The sequence below is a fragment of the Erythrolamprus reginae genome, chromosome 1 (genome assembly GCF_031021105.1).
Source record: "Erythrolamprus reginae isolate rEryReg1 chromosome 1, rEryReg1.hap1, whole genome shotgun sequence".
NCBI classification, from domain to species: domain Eukaryota; kingdom Metazoa; phylum Chordata; class Lepidosauria; order Squamata; family Dipsadidae; genus Erythrolamprus; species Erythrolamprus reginae.
Window position 1 is genome coordinate 182,371,276 of NC_091950.1, and position 19,083 is coordinate 182,390,358.

At 36.8% G+C, this 19,083-nt stretch overlaps 1 protein-coding gene across 1 annotated transcript in view; it reads right to left on the reverse strand.

Annotated features, from left to right (window-relative positions):
• LY75 (lymphocyte antigen 75) overlaps nt 1-19,083 on the reverse strand; it is a 104,145-nt gene that overhangs the window by 41,987 nt on the left and 43,075 nt on the right. The window contains exons 10-20 of the mRNA XM_070731605.1: nt 17,692-17,780; nt 15,601-15,770; nt 15,298-15,494; nt 14,112-14,254; nt 11,266-11,344; nt 10,566-10,637; nt 8,863-8,986; nt 5,782-5,817; nt 4,566-4,741; nt 2,690-2,754; nt 779-849 (exon numbers count right to left, since the gene is read on the reverse strand). Of these exons, the coding sequence (XP_070587706.1) occupies nt 779-849; nt 2,690-2,754; nt 4,566-4,741; nt 5,782-5,817; nt 8,863-8,986; nt 10,566-10,637; nt 11,266-11,344; nt 14,112-14,254; nt 15,298-15,494; nt 15,601-15,770; nt 17,692-17,780 (1,222 nt within the window). The remainder of the gene's footprint in view (nt 1-778; nt 850-2,689; nt 2,755-4,565; nt 4,742-5,781; nt 5,818-8,862; nt 8,987-10,565; nt 10,638-11,265; nt 11,345-14,111; nt 14,255-15,297; nt 15,495-15,600; nt 15,771-17,691; nt 17,781-19,083) is intronic.

Below are 19,083 nucleotides of genomic sequence, written 5' to 3' on the forward strand. Positions count from 1 at the left end.
ACTCCATAGTGTCATCCCCAAACCCCCAACACTTTACCCTTAGATTATCAATGGTTGACCTATCCAGATTCCTAAGCGGTCAGTAAGGGGCGAGTACAAGTGCACTAGAGTGCCTTCCGTCTCCTGTCCTATTGCTCTCCTATATCTCCTATACCTTTCTTCTATTCCTATATCTCTTCTTCTATTCTTTCATTGATATGTTCTATTACTATATCTTCTTTTATATTCTTTCATAGATATATTTTACTATGAGTATCTCCTCTATAACCTTCATCATGTATTTTACTCTGTGTGTGTGTGTGTGTGTATATATATATATGTGTGTGTGTGTGTGTGTGTGTGTGTGTTTTATGTCGGATCACCCTGGTATATAGAAGGAACGTCACAGCTCCTTTTTGCCTCTAGGCCCAACCCAGGACCATTTCAAGGCAGCAATATGATGTGGTGAGTTTGACACCCGTGCTATAGATGGAAACAAACTCACAGTTTCAGAACAATTATTTGGAGAATGCAAACTTTAAACTGTTTACCTCTTGTCAATTTCAATCAAGACAAGAACAGAAGCAAAAAGATCCATTAGGGTGAAGAGGAAACAAGTACATTTTCTTACTTTGCTGCCTCGAGTTGGCAGAATTTAAGATTAAAAATCATAGAGTAGAAAACAAGAATCCCACAAAAAGAAGCCTGAAGGAAAATTAATATACTCTTTTTATTTAGGAGAAAGACTGAGAACATTTCTAAAAATATAGGCTGATTAAAAAAGAAATAAAGCTATTACCTCTTAACCAGGATCGATAAGAGATATGCCAACATTTTCTGGGATAGTGATCAAAATAGTGTGATAAAAAGCTTAGGAAAAAACAAAGAGAATATTATTATTATTTTTTAAACAAGGAAACAAGAATCATATAGCTATAGAGTGGCATACAAATAGTGTAAGGGATACAATGATAGGCCAAGGTCAATCACATTTTATGCATATGTTACAACTTACATCAAATATATTTGGTAGATATTATATTTATAAAAACAAATATATTTAAATAATGAAAATATGAAATGTAAGTTACATAATTGCGGTATTTATGGTAGGGTAATAGGATAAGCTAATATGATAAAATTAAGAGGAAGCAGCAGCATAATTTTTCTTGGCACCTCCTACGCAGAGAACTGCACAAAATATGAAAAACAGGAACGGTTGGATTATGATCCTACAAGTAGTCTTTATTTACCAGTGCTTCTCTTAATGATGGTTCAAAGTTAAGATAGCCTTTACAAAAATGACTCATGACCTGTCCTTGAAATTACAACTGTCGCACCATGGACACATAATCACGATTTGGGTGCCTGGAAACCAGTTCCAATTTACAACAGTTGCGACATCTTGCTGTTATGTGATCACTATTTGCAATCTTCCCAAATGGCTTCTGACAATCAGTCAACCAATTCGCTTAATGGCTGGGATTTCCTTCACAACCACATGATATGCTTAAAAATCATGGTGATTTGATAAATACCATGATAAAAATGATAATAAAATAAGGTCCAGTCACATGATGGCTTACTCAACAATGTTGTTTAGCAACAAAACTTCTGGTCCCAATTGTTGAGGTTGAGGATTAGCTATGTTTCTACCAACTTTCCTCTTTCCAACCCACCCAGGTAGATGCTACAGGCAAAAAGGCCCAATCCAGGCCAAGACTGATGGGAGGAGTGAAGATGGATGAACCGATGCTCCAATTTTAATCCAGATAAAAAAACTGTACATCTTCTATTTTCATGAAATAACATTCCTCTAGACAAAACACGTCTTAGTTCAATCTCTTTTGGAAGGGTTTTTTGTGTGTGTGCAATATATGGTATTACTTCCGGGTTTGGAACAGAAGTGGGTTCATCCTGCTTCGCCAAAACCAGTAGCAACCCGCTTGTGATGTCATGGGAGACTGAGGGCATACCAGCACTGTAGGCTAGATCTTGGAAAAAGACAATTACTTATTTTATTTATACAATTTCTATAGCTCCCGTCTAATTGCCATGAAAACTGTTATTGAGGTCACAGAGGTTGAGTTCAACTCCAACAATATTTTACTTTTTATTTTTAAGGTACTAGAGAACCTGGGAGAATGGGCGCAGTTACAAATATTGTTCATTTAGTTATAGACACTAAAACTAATGCGATGAACTGCCCCATATAAATATATACACAAAACTTGCTTTAACATTTTTCTTTTTCATTTTCAAATAAAACTTAACCCTGGTGCAGAGATATGGTCCCACATATGTTGAAGGGTTTTTCTTAATGTAGCCAAAAAATTAAAAATCAAAAATCAAAGGCAAGCCTTCAAATACCAAATTTTTCAAAAAAGGGTAAAGCATGGGCACTAGTAGTATCATTTGTACTTAATCTTGTAAAATACTGCCTCCCGCTAACTCATATGCAACTGTTTATGGAATAAAGGTAGGAAATCTTTAACCAATCCATTCAGTTACTAAATTCCCATTTGAACAATTGTAAAAAATATGTTTTAAAGTCAAAATGTAATGTTAAAATTCCCTGGCTTCCCAAGATTCACCATTTCTCTTCCCTTTCCCTTCAATCATTAAGTGGCAGAGTCAGCATTGTACTTTGCAAATAGTTTTCATAACATAAATAATCTTTAGAACAACACAGATGGATGTTTCTACTTACGGCAAATGATAGTAAGTTGTTGGAATTCTGTATTTGAACCACCAGTTCTGATTCTCATCCGATAACTGCAAAAAGCAGATTTTGTTAGCATGAAATGCAATATCCAATGTTAATCTCTTTCATGCAGTACTGAAAAATGTTTCTTAGTTGCATGAGAGTGTAGCAATCTTCGAGAAAAGCTCAAAAATCCTAAATGACTGTTGATTTGTTAGATATTCTTCTCAACTGCTTTTTAGGGAACTCTAATGTCCACTTCTACAACCATAATAATAAAGAACTGTTTACTGCAGCATGGTATCTGCAATCAGCATTTTAATACTGCTAGTGCTGTAACACAATTTATCACAATATATAAGAAATTACAAAACAATTAAAAAACTCAGCAAGATTTAGGGCAGGCACATCATAAATAAGGGAGAAATTAAATCTAGTAATTAAGAATGTCTTATTGTAAATGCGATTCATGCTGACTTCACCTATAATTTGATCCAACCAAGAAACCATCTATGATTTCCCAAACTCTATAATCTTACCTGGATGGTTTAAGTCATCTGCAGTGCATATAAGTCATTTGCAGTGCAAGACCTATTTTGCCATCCATAATAACCATTTGTCGGATAGATTGGGCTGAGAGAGTCAACCCTCTGTGGCTAATGTGTCACTGGAATCTGGATCTCCCAGCAGTCAACTACTGGTTCAGTGAAGGACATTCTCTTAATTACAGGTAGTTCTTGACTTACGGCCACAACCGAGCACAAAATTTCGGTTGCTAAGTGAGACAGTTGTTAAGTGAATTTCTGGCCCATTTTACGATCTTTCTTGCTTCAGTTGTTAAGTGAATTATTGCAGTTGTTTTAGTTAGTTACATGGTTGTTAAGTGATTCTGGATCCCCAGTGGATTTTGCTTGTCAGAAGATCCCAAAATGTTTGCAGGGGCACTGCAACCACCATAAAAATGTGCCGGTTGCCAAGCAACTGAATTTTGATCATGTGACCACATGGATGCAGCAACAGTAATAAGTGGGAAAAAGAATCATGTCACTTTTTTCAGTGCTGTTGTAACTTTGAACAGTCACGAATAGAATAGAATAGAATAGAATAGAATTCTTTATTGGCCAAATGTGTTTGGACACACAAGGAATTTGTCTTTGGTGAAAAAGCTCTGTGTACATAGAAGAAAAGATACAAAAGATACATATATGATTCTTGACAAATGTATCTTTTCTTTTATGTATGTAAAAAAATTATGGTAAGCTGAGGCCTACCTGTATCCAGAAAAAAACTCCAGAGAAAGAAGTAGTCATGGTTTTCTACAATTATGGCCACTGGCTTCATTCTCTGACCTCAAGCCAAATTCCCCATTAAAATATCTTAATAAATTAATGCAAAATTAACTGTTTGTTTTTGTATTTATTCGTAGATAGAGCAGTAGAGATGCACACAGAATGCCATAACACAAAGCATGAGCAAGCCAAGATTTCACGTGATCTCCAGAGTCACCCAGATCTCACTGATGAATTTTAGCAACAAATTACTGAACAAATAGCAGCATGATTTCCTGCTCACTTTTATGGAAAACTCTGATGGGTTTAATGCAGTGTTTCCCAATCTTGGCAACTTGAAGATATTTGGACTTCAACTCCCAGAATTCCCCAGCCAGCATTCGCTGGCTGGGGCATTCTGGGAGTTGAAGTCCAAATATCTTCAAGTTGCCAAGTTTGGGAAACACTGGTTTAATGTACCTCACTGCCTGCAACTTCTGCATTTCATTTCCTAATGATTTAATGATATCCGCCATCAAAATCCACAAGGAAAAGGGATGTGGACCGTCATTTCCTTCAACAGCAATCACCCAAAATATAAATGAATGCATTACTTTTAAAATTGTGCTTAGAATTCCATTCAGCGCAGTGAAGGAGGTCACATAAGCCAAGTCACTTCCATTTTCAGAACAATACAAGGAAGCTTCTTGATAGCTCAGATGCTTATTTGTCACGAACCAAAATTCTGACCCATCAATATTCACTGTTGGCCCATGAATTCCTTCTTCATCTACAAAGAAAGAAAATAACATACAATGCCTACATTCAGTACAACCTAACATAAACCATGCAATCTGAATCACCATGTAACAAGGAGGCCATGTGAATCAAAATACAAAATGGGAGTTTTTGATTTAGAACAGAGTAGTTTGCCTGCAACGTGGCTGGGGCTGAAGCATGTGCTCTGGCCGGTCCATGTCGCCCAGTGGCTATTAACCTGCAGCCTGATAGTGGGCCACGGACCATAGATTGGGGACCCCCAACTTGGACTTAAATGACTGAATCTGACTTCAATTCCTCCAAGTCCGATTTCAAGCAAAAGCATTACAACTCACTTCATTACACAACAATTTTGCTAAAGTCAACAAGTTTATTAACATTCTTTGAGTTAAAATAGACCAATTTTCTTAGTAATTACATATTTTGATCAACTCGCTAGTACAAGAAAGGCTAGATTACACCTAAAAACTATTTCATGAATGGTCATATTGGGAAGGTAATTATTACTGTCTGTAACTTCTGCATTTCATTTCTTTATGATTTAATTATTTATAATCAACCCAACATTGAATGAGTAAATAAACAAATCTATCATTCTAATGATTATGGGCATTTGTGTGGAATAGAAGCAAGTGACATATGTCTCATGCCATCCACAAACAAATAATATAATGTACTTGCATCAGGCACCATAACATAAGCGCACCTTTTATGCAATGACATTATAACGTGTCAACACTTTAATATCACAGAATAAGAGTTGGAAGGATTCTTCCTAGTTATTCCTGAAGCTGGCCAAGTTCCTTCTGGATAAACATAATACTTTCAGATCTTATTTCAAGTTTCAATCACACACATGCACACACATACGCACAAACGCTACTGTATGTTGAGAGTTTTACAAAATATTTATGCACATTCTGGCTGTCTGAAATACTTGAATTGGGATTAAGCTAACAATCCCATCTGTTTTAAAACTGCCAATGAGGCTGTGGAAAGAAATGTCCTTGAGCTGCAATGAAGTGTATGAAAAGTAAGAAATAATCTTACCTGGTTTATACCATTCAGGTACCTTTGGAGTACTACCTGTTGATAAAGGAAAAGCCTATCACTGGATGTACTAATATATGAGTCTGCGAAGGGCGGCATAGAAATCGAATGAATGAATGAATATCCTTGGTTAGAAAAAAAAGGCTACGTGACACTGTTTTTATTGGCAATTGGAAATGTGTAACCTTCTAGTAAAGCAGAAATGTTCAAACTTGAATTCAACAATAATTTAACATTTTCCATACATATAAAGTCTCTTGACGTACTTTAAAAAACGTAATCTAATTGAGGCATGAATCCATGTTGTAAGGCAGAGCTTTTTTTGCTATTAATATTACACTTTCAAACTCAAGTGGTTAAAAAAAAATCCGACATTTAACTGATCAAAAATCCATAAAGAGTTCTTGGAAAGAGTTGTATAAAGGCGTGATTATTATCACACTCCAAGTGGGTACTGCAAATAGCAGCAAATGGAATAAAATAGATATCATTATTCAGAGAACAATGACTTTATACAATGGAATTAATTGCATATCCAATAACAGCCAGAGAGAAAGCAAACTTTCCACTGCTCTATCAATTGGCATATTTCTCTGGTAAAATCTTGTTCCAAAACATAAAAAGAATTGATGATTTGAAAACAATGTCTCCCAGCATTTAAGCACCTGTACTGGATTATTCCCTCCAATCTTTTGAGCCTGGAGGAACCCTTGAAATATTTTTCAACCCTCAGGGAACCTCTGCATATTCAGCCTCAAATACAGGGCAGAACTTACAAAATTATTATATTCATTTCATGCATAGGTTCTGTGTTTTTGTAACAGTGTTCATAAACTAAAAATAAATAATGATCTCCCCCCCCCCTCTTTCCCCTGCTTCCTTCCCCTCACCCTGTCTTTGTGGGTGGCTGCTGCTAATACCTGGACCAGAACAGACCCAGATCTCTTGCATCCGCTTGGAGATAGCTCCCCAGATTGCTACACCTGAAGAAAGGCAGGGTGGTGAGCTTGCAAGCAGACCTCCCACAAAGAAGTTTCACCTGTAGGCTCATTCACCAACTGCTGCTCTTCCATCCTTATTCACTCTTCAGCTGGACTTTGTGCACTTAACAACTTGCATGTGTGTGTGTGTGTGTGTGTGTGTAATTCCTATCCCAACCAGGAGTTCATGCGGGCTCCATGGAACCAATCAAAGGTTGGAGGGGTTTTGTTCAGTCTCTCCATTAAAAACCCCCAAAATAAATTATGATCCCCCAGGGAACCGTTTGTGACTCTTGCAGAATGCTAGGATACTGCAAATCTCTAACTGAAAAATTCTGGGGTGCACACGAAACTAAAGCATAAGCGTGCATAAGTGCACTAGTGTGCCTTCCGTCCCCTGTCCTAATGTTTGTTTATATTTTTTTACCAGTATCATGTATATGAATATGTTGTGGTTAGCTCTGGCCCAGCTCCTGCCCCAAGGACTGTAGATGTGGGGGAGACATCCACATGCTGCAGGCCTGTTTTGCCCCCGGTGGAATCTGCTGATGAAGGCTCCTCTGACCAAGAAGACAAGAGTGACAGGGAGGAGGAGAGTGTGGCAGACAGCTCAGAAGGAGATCAATTATCTAGCTCCTCCTTGGATTCAGAACAAGAGTTAATGATACAGCCACGCATGCGGAGAGCGATGCATAGGCAACAACAACTGAGAGATTATTATCAAAGAAAATGAGGCCACCTGTGGTTGGGTGGGGCTTTGGCAATTAGTGAGGCTGCTTTGGTAATTAGTGATTAGTGAGGCTGCTGTGGGTTTGGCCATTGTGGAGGATTATCTGATCATTGTGTTTCGTGACTGCTTTACTGACTTTGACCTTTTGTGTGCTGATTTTTCCCCACTTTGAAACTAAACCAGAGCAAAGTGTGTTTCATTTTGTGAAAGAAGAAGGACTGTGAATTGCCTCACAGCTGCAATCTAAGTATCACAGAACTGATAAGGGACTGGTACAAATTACCAGTTTGTTTGGAGACAAGTGCTCTTTGCTATACCAAAAGGGGGCTTGGTTTAAGTGACTTTTCATTATAAAGAACATTGTTTTGAATTTTCAAACGTGTGTGTGTCTGAAATTTGTACCTATGAATTTTCAGGAGAAGTCTACCATAGAGCCCGACAGAACATGAATATTATTATATCTAATGTTTTTTCTTGTTTTTCTTTTTTACTAGTATCATGTATATAAATATTATTATATCTTTACATACCTCCAATATGTACTTGACAAAACAGACAAATAAATAAATAGTCTTTGAATTCTGAACTTGAGCGAAATCCATATTTTGCTATGCTTTTGTTTAGTTTAACAGCATTGTTAAATTGGATGGAAAGTCAAACAGTAGTTTTACATTTGGAAAGTATATACGGTGAGCCCGTGGTTCTCAAATCAAGAGTTGGCAATTAAGCACATATTCAATAATTGCCCTGCTTCAAAGATACCTTACGAGTTCGTTAATTTGTAGGAAGAAAAAGCCTTGGATCTGAACTACCACAATAATGAGGGGCATCTGTACTTTTCTATCTATATTTGTTTGGTTTTGTTGTTGCTGGCACTGAAGATTCTTATTCAGCCAAATTGGGTTTACCAAACTGGCTTATGCCAAGCTTTGCCTAGGAAATAAGATTACTCATGGAAAATCATGAAGTCTGGGATGCATTGCCAAATTCTAGTTTGGGGATACGGATACTGGTTAACAGTAGGACAGAAAAAGAAAGAAAATACTTTTATGTAACACACACATTCTTGAAATAATGTATGCCAAAGATGGGACTTCGACATTTGATTCAACCCATAGTCAGATGAAAAATAACTTAACATTTGGGGGTGAAAACTGATAACATTTTCAGGATTCAGATTTTTTTTAGTTACAAAAAATTGGCCAATCATAATGCTGGCATATTGAATAAAATGAAGGAAAATCCCAATTTTAATGTTTTTATCCTGCAGATTTTTATCTGGAATGAGGCATGCTGAATACAATAGATCTCTTTTTAAAAACACACACACACAACACAATGAAACAATATGTGGTTGAAACCCAAACTTACCTTTGCTGATCTGGCATACCCATTCAAGTTTTACATCACATTGGAATGGCTTTAAGTAAAAATCATCTTCTCTATCTTCATAGAGGTACCTATGCCACATCATCCGACGTTTTCGTTCAAGAGTCTATATAATTACAAAAAAAAAAGCAATGATAATATGCATTATTTCTCTTTGTAGTAACTCTCAATGAAGTAAGTGTCCATAATTAAATTCTGTTAAAAAGATTTCCTTCCTTATCAGCTCGTTTAATTATTAGAAATAAATCTGTGTTCCATGAAACTTTCTTTTAAATATAAAAGGAATTCTAGCTGCAAGCTAAAAAAATAACAATGCCAATTAAACTTATATGACACTTTACTGTGCTTTATAGCAGTGTACAGAGTCAGCATCTTGCCCCTAACAATCTGGATCCATAGTTTACTGACCTTGGAAGAATGGAAGGTTGAGCCAACCTTGAACTGGTAGTGGGCAGAGTTATTCTGCACTACCACCACAACAAATACTGTTGTTACAGAAGTATACTTCTATTTAATACTTGATGAGGAAAAACAAGTTTTGAAATATATTATTTTCAGCTGGTAATCAATATTCCAGGCATATATCTGGATTTCCAATAGGTAAAAGCAGGATACAGATAAATTGATCTTGAGAGAAGTAGAAAAGGATGCTCGGAGAGGGGCGGCATATAAATCCAATTAATAAAATAAAAAATAAATGAAATGGTAACTGCAGAAGTAGAAAAAGATAAGGGCTAAATGTTTGTTTTCCTTAGCTATTTTCCCACTAAAGCCAGCGGGATTTACTTTTTACAGAATTGCACTATTGCCAATTCAGTACTTACTCAGAACTGAAGTATGAAATTGCCATGCTAGGCTTGATATGTTTATAAGGAAATGTATTTGAAATATTTGTCAAAAACTGCACACATCTACTTTAAAAAAAATCTTTTTCCAACTAATCAAAACAACCTGTTGAAAGGATCACTGCTACTATACATTCCAAGACAAATTATATTATGTATATTACTGCATTCCAATGTAATATTGACATACTAACACAGTTGAAAAAGGTGGTGTTATTCTGAAGTTAGGACAGCAACTCTAACCAATTAGATAGATAGGGAGATGAATAAGATGGCCATGCCAGGGCATTTGCAAGAAGGCTGCAAGCATTCAGGAGATTTTAGTTATATCTATGTTCCTGACACAAATAAGATTAGGGTGTTCTGGGAATGAGACAGTAAAGCCACAAAGGCAACCTTGGATTCATTCCGTTTAAAAATTCCAGGACTATTTCTGGCTCCATCTGGAACTGATATATTAATTTCCTCCATTCAAAATCAAGGTGACCGTGTGTGAGAAAACATGAAGGTCCTGAATGAGTTAATGCAAGCTCGCCTCCTACATATTTCTCCTAGGTTATGGAAGCAGTACAGTATTCCCTCACACACACTTTTTATTTTTTAGGATTGGACAGTAAGATCTGATTTCCTGCTAAATATGATGAAGCAATTCCGCAGGAAAAAGAAAATTTAATAGAGCACAGGCTAAAAAAAAATCCCTTAGGACAGTCCAAATTTATAAATTGCAAGACGTATTGGCAAGCATTAGGTCAACAGAGTTATTTTAGAAAAAATAACATAGATTCTTCCAGTATTTCCTTCTCCTTAGGCGGTTAGTAATAAAAAAATGCCACAATGCACCTTGAAAGCTGCACAATCTCGAAGATCATAGTCATCTTCTCTAAATTCCAGGGGCATAACAACAGTAGAGACCTACGGAGGAAGAATGGTTTTAAAGCTGTATGTTATTAATTTTAATTTGTATACTTTAGTAACAATAACTGCAATATCTCAGTACTATAGGAACACAAATCTTGAAAAAAAATGAAAGAGTACTTTCAGGAGTACATATATATTTTTAGCAAACTAAACCAGATATCTTTTGAAATTTCATGACAAGGCCATTGCTAATTTGTTAAAGGTCACATTATGAGTTGGTTATTGATCATAATCCAGAATGTTATATTCATTCTATGAAAGCCTGAATCTATATAGGTATTTCTCCTCCCTCCCTCCCTTTCTCCCTTCTTCCCTCGGAAATGACCATAGCAACATCACTAAATGAGGACTTCCATGTATGTAATTGTGTCTAAATAAAGCAAATCATCCAGTAATTTTCATATAAAATAATAGTCTAATGACACAGGCTTTGATTTTCTGAACATTTTCATAGCCAATTTAAGCTATTGTACATTATTTAAAGTTATTATTCAAAGCCTCTTTTACTATTCCTGCGCAAAAGATTCTTTAAAAGCTTTTCAATGTCAGAATTTCACCCATATTCTTCCAGCTACAATTGGACCATTTATAGTCCAATCGTAGTATGGTCAGCTTAACTTACCGGCTTATCATCACTCCATTGCCATGAACCCAGATCAGGATTCCTCTTATTTAGCCCAATCCAGACCCATCTGTCATCACTGTAAATAAATGAATGAATGAATGAATGAATGAATGAATGCTAGTAAATAAATAAATACTGTACTGTACTATATATACCTGCAAATAAATCTATCTGTAATAACCAACCCTGGAATTTTTAACCAAAATACCATAAAAAATGTGCTCTCTGCTGATAGACAACCTGCATTTTTTTCAATTTAAAAAAAACATTTTGTGGGTCTATTTATTCACAGATGGAGTTATCCAGGAGAATATATGGAATTGGGAGTACTTAAAAAAAGTATTATGTATACTGTATATTCTTAGATGAGCCCATCTATAGAAAAGCCAAGCCTGATTTTTGGCATGTATTTTGACACCTACAATTTTTGGCTTATCCAAAGTATATACAGTAAATAAAAAATACAGTAACTCAGCATGTCCTTTGGCAGTCACAAATCTTTTGTTTAGCAGATTGGTTAATCAGCTGCCCTTGAGTTGGGCTCAACAGAGACAAATGTCCACTAACTTGTCTGGCCTTGTTGAAAAACCTGCAACAACCTGCAACAGGGACATTCCAGAAATATCTGTAGTCTTATCCCTCAACGTTGTTTGCTCTCTTCCCTCTATGCCACAAAGTATATCAGTTTCTGTCAGATCATCATTGTTTCTAACACTCTTTATTTCTTCTAGAAATACCATATTTTTCGGAGTATAAGATGCATCTTTTTACCCCCCAAAAGAGGGTCAAAAACTGGCTGCGTCTTATACACCGAATGCTGCATCCAGGGAGGGGGGAGGGAGTTGGCGGGACAACGGTAATAGCCACAATTGGTGGCAAGAGACAGCTGATTGGCGGTATTCCAGGAGATTGATCCAACCGCCAATCAGAAAAGAAGAACAAAGGGGGAGATAACGAAGTTACAGTACTTCTTTCGCCTATTGGAATCGGCAGAGCAGAAGCGATTGAAATGGCAGCTTCACTGGAGAAAACGCAAGGCTCTATTTCCAGTGCCTAGGGTGGAGGTTAGTGTGCTCTAATCAGCCTCTGATGACAGCAACACGGAGGAGCAGTGGGGGTGGGGGAAGCACCCCCCAAGGTGGAGAAGGAAAGCAGGCAGCCTCAAAGGCCACTCAGCTGCAACGAAAGGCTTTTGGGGAATGCTCCCCACCCCCACGCTCCCAAGCAGCCAATCAGCAGAGACGCTTTCTGGAAGGGCGGGAGAAGCTTCTCTCCCTGTGCTCTCCCTGCATGACCCGAGTGCCAGACACTGCCGTATGTGTGTGTGCATGTGTGTGTGAGAGAGAAGAGAAAGATAGAAGAAGAATTTGTATCATGCAAAATTGCTCAGTGCTTCTGAGAAGCCTCCTTCTACGGTAGCTAATGCAAATTTCCATCGTTTCCCTCTTCATTTGTCTCACTGACTAGCCTCCCCCGCCCACGTTTCTGGCTGCTCAAAGCAGAATGAAAAGAGAGACACAACGTGTGTGCACAGAAACTTCACCTCCCTTTCCAGTTATCACACGGAAAGAAACCTGAATTCAACGTGGTTTCTTTCACCAACCTCTCTGGTCGATGTGGACTCCAGTCTCCCTTTCCCAGGGTGAGATTGGACTAAAGCAACCTCCAGCCTTGCCCTGACTGCAGAAGGAGATTCTTTTCACTTTCTGTTAGATCATTTTCGATCTTTTCCTTTTCTGCAAGTGGGGGGGGGGGGGTGTTTGAGATAAGCAGCTCCTCTTTCCCTCCCTCCTTCTCAAAAGACTGTCCCTTGCACTTCCTGAATCTCTGGTGATAATCTTTATGGCTCTTTGTAAATAGATCTAGAAAGTTTAAAAAGGTGGACAAGCTCAGGAAGTTTGAATACCCTTGCAGTGCACCCTAATCCCTAACCCAGGGCTCTTCAAACTTGACAACTTTAAGACTAATGAACTTCAACTCCCATTCCTGAGCTATCATAACTGGAGGAGGATTCTGGGAATTGAAGTCCACAAGTCTTAAAGTTGCCAAATTTGAAGACACCTGGGTTAGGGATTAAGGTCTCCAAATCTGGCAACTTTAAGACTTGTGGACTGCAACTCCCATTCTTGAGCTAGCATGACTGGAGGAGGAATTCTGGGAGTTGGTCCACAGGTCTTAAGGCTGTCAAGTTTAAAGTTTGTAAAATTGTCCATGGTTCTAAAAGTATACATGTTTGTAAAAAGTATTCTGCTACACTGGTATTTTATTAAATAATATATTACTACACCATTTGGTTCAGAATACTTTTTTCTTTGCTTTGCACCTCTAAAATCTAGGTGTGTTTTATATTCTGATGCATTTTATACTCCAAAAAATACGGTAATCTCAAATACACACAATCTCCTTATGCTGGTCTTCCACTACATGAAAGATTTAATGATGGTGATGGTGACACACATACTCCTAATGGTAATCAGCATATAAAAGAGACGATATATAAATGTTGGAAAGATTAAAATCTTGAGAGTTCCTTTAATTGATCCTTGAAACAGTTTTCTCTGGTTTATAACAGAAGTGGAATGAAACCACACTGTAGTACATTAATTTATTAGGAGGAAAATAAAGCAGAGGATCTTTTCCTTCACAATGAGAGGGATTACATAGAAACCATTTGCCTCCCTCTCAAGATGCTCTTAAGAGACTGGTTAAGATTGCTTGACTATTCAAGTATTTTAGAAGCTATAATGGTACTTTATCTTTCACATCTGCTGTGGTAAAATACATGAAGATATATTTAGACATCAATTGAATTCACTAAAATACTAGACTCTTTAGAACGTCACCTGATGATCTCCCTCAGTATTGTATGGAGTTCCTTAATTTCTTCTAAGTGGCTAAAACTAGGAAGATGTCCTCCAAGAGCTTCACAAAATCTCTCAGCTTCTTCCCAAGTTCTGGTTCTTAGCACTCTTTCCTTATGAAAAAACTTGGTAAGAAAATAGGGGGAGAAAACATTTTATCTCTGTACAATATTACTATTTCATTTTTTTCAGACATATACGATTACTACTTTTACAGATTAACGAACTTTCCAATCTAGTTATTACATTTCTATTTTGTTTCATTTCAAATTTATCAAAACTTAATCATTTCATTTCTTTGGTTGGTTATCAAGACCCAAGACTGATATTCCATTCATTTGAAGTTCTAACTGAAGGAAATGGTTTTTGATTTATTTCTTTTTTTCATGCAGCTTCTTTGATCTCTGAAGAATCCAACATAAGGAATGGGAGAGGCAGCTTCAAGAAAAATGGGAACTCCATAGATTTTCTTCAACTTATGCCAACAGAACTGCTCGGAGCATCTCAAAATAATTCAAGATTAAAGTTGCCCAAGGAATTCAACATGGATCTGAATTAGGGCATATTCACAACATTTGATATAATAGATTGTGTTGCAGTGGAAAGGGTAGCAATGAATAAAGCCCACCAGCATCTATTTTCCTTTGCTCAAAGATCCATAAACACAAAAATTATTTGCTTACAGAAAATACAGTGGGGAAAAAAAGTATTTAGTCAGACACCAATTGTGCAAGTTCACCCGCTTAAAAAGATGAGAGAGGCCTGTAATTGACATCATAGGTAGACCTCAACCATGAGAGACACGAGAAAACATATCGAGAAAATCACATTGTCTGATTTTTAACAAATTTATTGCCAAATTATGGTCCAAATGGTTTGGGAAAATATGTAGAAAATAATAGTCTTTTTTAAGAAAAACATTCATCGGAGTTAATATTGGATCACAAAATTGATCCCATATCCAACATTTCTGTCCAACTAGTGAACATTTTTCCATCTGAGACAGAGAGTGTGAGAGAAGAAAAGAAGGAGGGAAATATATATTATTTTGATTAATATATAATGGATCTTATATATTAAGGAGAGCACAAGAGTACATTTTCTTAAGATCCGAGAGAATGTAATTCAACAGAAAGGATATAATAATTTAATAGACTTAATATAATACCTTATAACAAGCAAGACCTGAACCTCTAGACCACCCTTGTGGGCAAGGGTCAGTGGTTTTCGGCACTATCTCTGCTTCTCTCTTTGGTCCAATGTATTTCTTGCAAATAGAATAAGCTTTAAATGTTTGGCAATTCTTGACTTCCCACTTTCCAAGATATCTTCCACCTGACATCGCCACACATCCTCCACGGAATTCTAAAAAGTTGATGTTTCAATTATTTATATGATATTTTAAGAGAACCGTCACCGAAGGCTGTATTATGTAAGAAGTATTAGCACTTCACTAAGTTCAGTATTTTACCTGGTTGAAAGAAACCCCAATTTGTGTATGTTAGTAGGTCATTATTTCCATCCACACTTCCCCATCTATACTCTCCCGATGAGCTGATATCATGTAAGCCAGTCCAGAAGTACTTTTCTTCCATTTTATTATGCATTCTGATTAAATTATTTATAAATTCTTGTTCAAATCTGTAAAGGTCAGAGATTCAATATAAAGAATAATTACCATCAGATGTATAAAACGTATTTAGCTAGGATTAAAGAGAACATTTTTACAAAATATAGTACAATATTTTAAAATTTAAGAAACTGAAGAGCAAACCGGCTTTAGAGAGGGAAGGGGCACTATTGATCAGTGCTTAGTCCTCCGCCATCTTATAGAAAAATACATCTCAAATAGTCCTGTATATATGCTGGCTTTATAGATCTCAAGGCAGCCTTTGATTCAGTAACTAGGACTAAATTATGGGAGAAGTTGGACGCTGCCTCCATTGATCAAAGGCTTCTTCATTTACTACGTGCCCTACATACCAAGACGTCCCTTAAGGTGAGGTTTAATACGCAAGGGTCCCTCTCAAAGCCAGTTAAAACTGAAAGAGGGGTTAAACAGGGGTGCATCCTGGCCCCCCTAGTTTTCAACTTTTATATAAATGATATGGCAAAATGGTTGAACAAACCAAATCTCCACCCCCTCAAAATAGGCGACCGAAACATCGCCCTTTTGCTCTATGTAGATGATGCCGTGATCCTCTCCAGGACGCCAGTAGGCCTTAAAAGAGCCTTGCGAGCCCTTCTTCAGTACTGTAATAACAATAACCTGAGTATAAATTATGAAAAAGCAAAGATCATGGCCTTTGCAAAAAGGCCAAAAATTTACTCATGGTATCTTGATGGGCACAAAATTGAGCAGGTAACCACCTTTAAATACCTGGGGGTGGTCTTTCAGGCCAATGGCTCAAGGAAAGCACATGGAGAATATGCAGCTGCCTTGGGCCAAAGATCAGCGAGTGTCATTCTCAATTTTTTCTGCACAAAGGGAGGTTATTATGTTCCTGCTGCTATCAAGCTTTTTAAGGCCAAGTCGCTAGCTCAGCTGCTTTGTGGGTCCTTGCTTGGACCGCCAGCTTCAGCTTTACACTTTACATCACTAGAATTAGTTCAATCCAAATTTATTAGAGCAATTCTCCAGATGCCACGTTGCGTCTCAAATGCACTTCTGTGCCTGGAGACTGGACTGATAAAAGTCGAAGCAAGAATCTGTACAATGTCTCTAAATATGTTGTTAAAGCTTAATTTTTTTCCGCAAGGTCTTGCTCCATTAATCCTTCATGATGATTTTTCCTCATGGATTAAGGCCATCGAGTTCAATCTTAACAAATTAGGCTTCTCCCCAGATTTAATACTTGAGATGAACTATGATCTAGCAGGACAGACCTTGCGACAAAGGGTGGAGGACATCAAGAGGTAGGAGGACTTGGGTAGAGCTCCGCTGTTTCTGGCCCCAGATGCCACTAGATATGTTGTGGCTCCTGCAAGATACCTGGGACAGCTAGAGTCAGCAAGCCATTGAAAGGCATTTGCTCTTGTACGGTGCCGTGCACTTCCATCCACCATTTTGTACGGCAAGTACAAGGGAACTCCAGCCACTGAAAGATTTTGCCCTTGTGGCTCAGGAGAGGTGGAGACTGAGGGACACATGCTCCCGAGATGCTCCTTTTACACTGACATTAGGAGAAAGCATATTCTACCACTTATTGAGGGATTTCCTGGCAGCTCGGACGTTGCCTATCTCCGGTGGTTGCTTGGGGATGAGCAGGCCAGGATTACGGCACAGGTGGACAGATTCTGCGCAGCAGCAGCAGCGGGAATTCGTCGCAAATGTGTGCCTTCATAGCGAGATATGTATATCTCTTGTATAGTTACAATGGGTCAATCTTGGTTGTTCAACCAAAAGTCCTGTTTTCTGTTCTTTTTCCTTTTAATTATTATTAATATTATATTGATGGTATTTGACCATAAATAAAATTTTATTATTATTATAAGAAATATTTGGCAAATCAGCCATAATCTGAACAATTTTATGCATTCAAAGAGTAACACTGTACAATACCTGTTTGCTATAGTAAGATTGCACACATTTCCAAAGAAGACTTCATGCTTGTCAATCCTATAGCAATAATCTCCATGTTTCTTCCATTCCTAATTTAAAGGATGATAATCATTTATTCAAAGGTAAAGGCAACAGGTGAATAAAGTGATTACATTAATCCTAAAATGGGAATAGCAAGCTAGTGTAAACAGTCAACCTGCTTCTGCCCTCTTACTTTTCACAGGCAGCTTGCAATTTAACTCATTTTAAGATCCTGTCATAGAGCCATATTATTAAAATATAAATTTTACTTAACAGTTTACTTAAAACAAAAACTAAATGTAAAATTAAAACACATACACTTTATTATGCAGCCTAAATTGCAAGAGACTTTCATTTAAAAATATTTTTATTAAACATTTCAATACAAATATACAAACATAGAAACCACACGTTCCAAAATAACATAACACAACATAACACAAACATTACATAACATAAAATCACAAAACATAACACCATATAGCACAAAATATTCATTTGTACAGAATGACTACTTTTATATCTCTTAGTCATTAATTTATATATTATCATATACTTCCTAATTCCAACCTATTGCATTCTTCTTAATGTCTAACATCTTACCTGACTCTATCTATCTAACATCTTGTTTCTATATGTCTGGTTTCATAATACATTTATCCATATCTGTTTTTATTTTATTTATTTTCATATATTTAGCTATTTAATTTTGCTTTCTTGTTCCAGGTAATTGTATCATTTGTTCCATATTTTGTAGAATTCTGTTTCTTCTCTGAAGTGTATTTCCATAGTTAGCTTATTCATTTCAGCACATTCTAATATCTTTTGAATTACCATTATGCTTACCGAGCCTATTTCTGCTTTCCAACGTTGGGTGTAACTAATTGCTGCCGTTATATGCAATATAAGATATTGATTGTTTTATCTTTTCCTTTATGATTTCTAACAAAAACAATTCCGGTTTTAATTCTAATTGTTGTTCTATGATTTCTTCTAGCCATATCTGAATCTTTATCAAATATTTTGACATTTAATAGACAATTCTATGTTTATGTTATCATTTTCTCTTTATTTCCCAGTAGAATTTTGTCCAGTTCTTTGTGTTCTTTTGTCGCTTCCACAGGAGATATCCATTTGGGGATTTTTTAATGTAATATTTTTTCCTAATCTCCACCCAATCTTCTAATAGTGTTCCCTTCACATTGCGTCTACAAAAATACTTATACGTTTTATGTATCCCATCCCAGATGAAATTATTACAGCCTGCTCGCAAGTCATGGCCTTCTATGGTTAATAATATTTTATTAGTAAGCATTATCTATTCCTTTAGCCATGTTACCGCCGCTGCCTTTATTTATTTATTTATTTAAT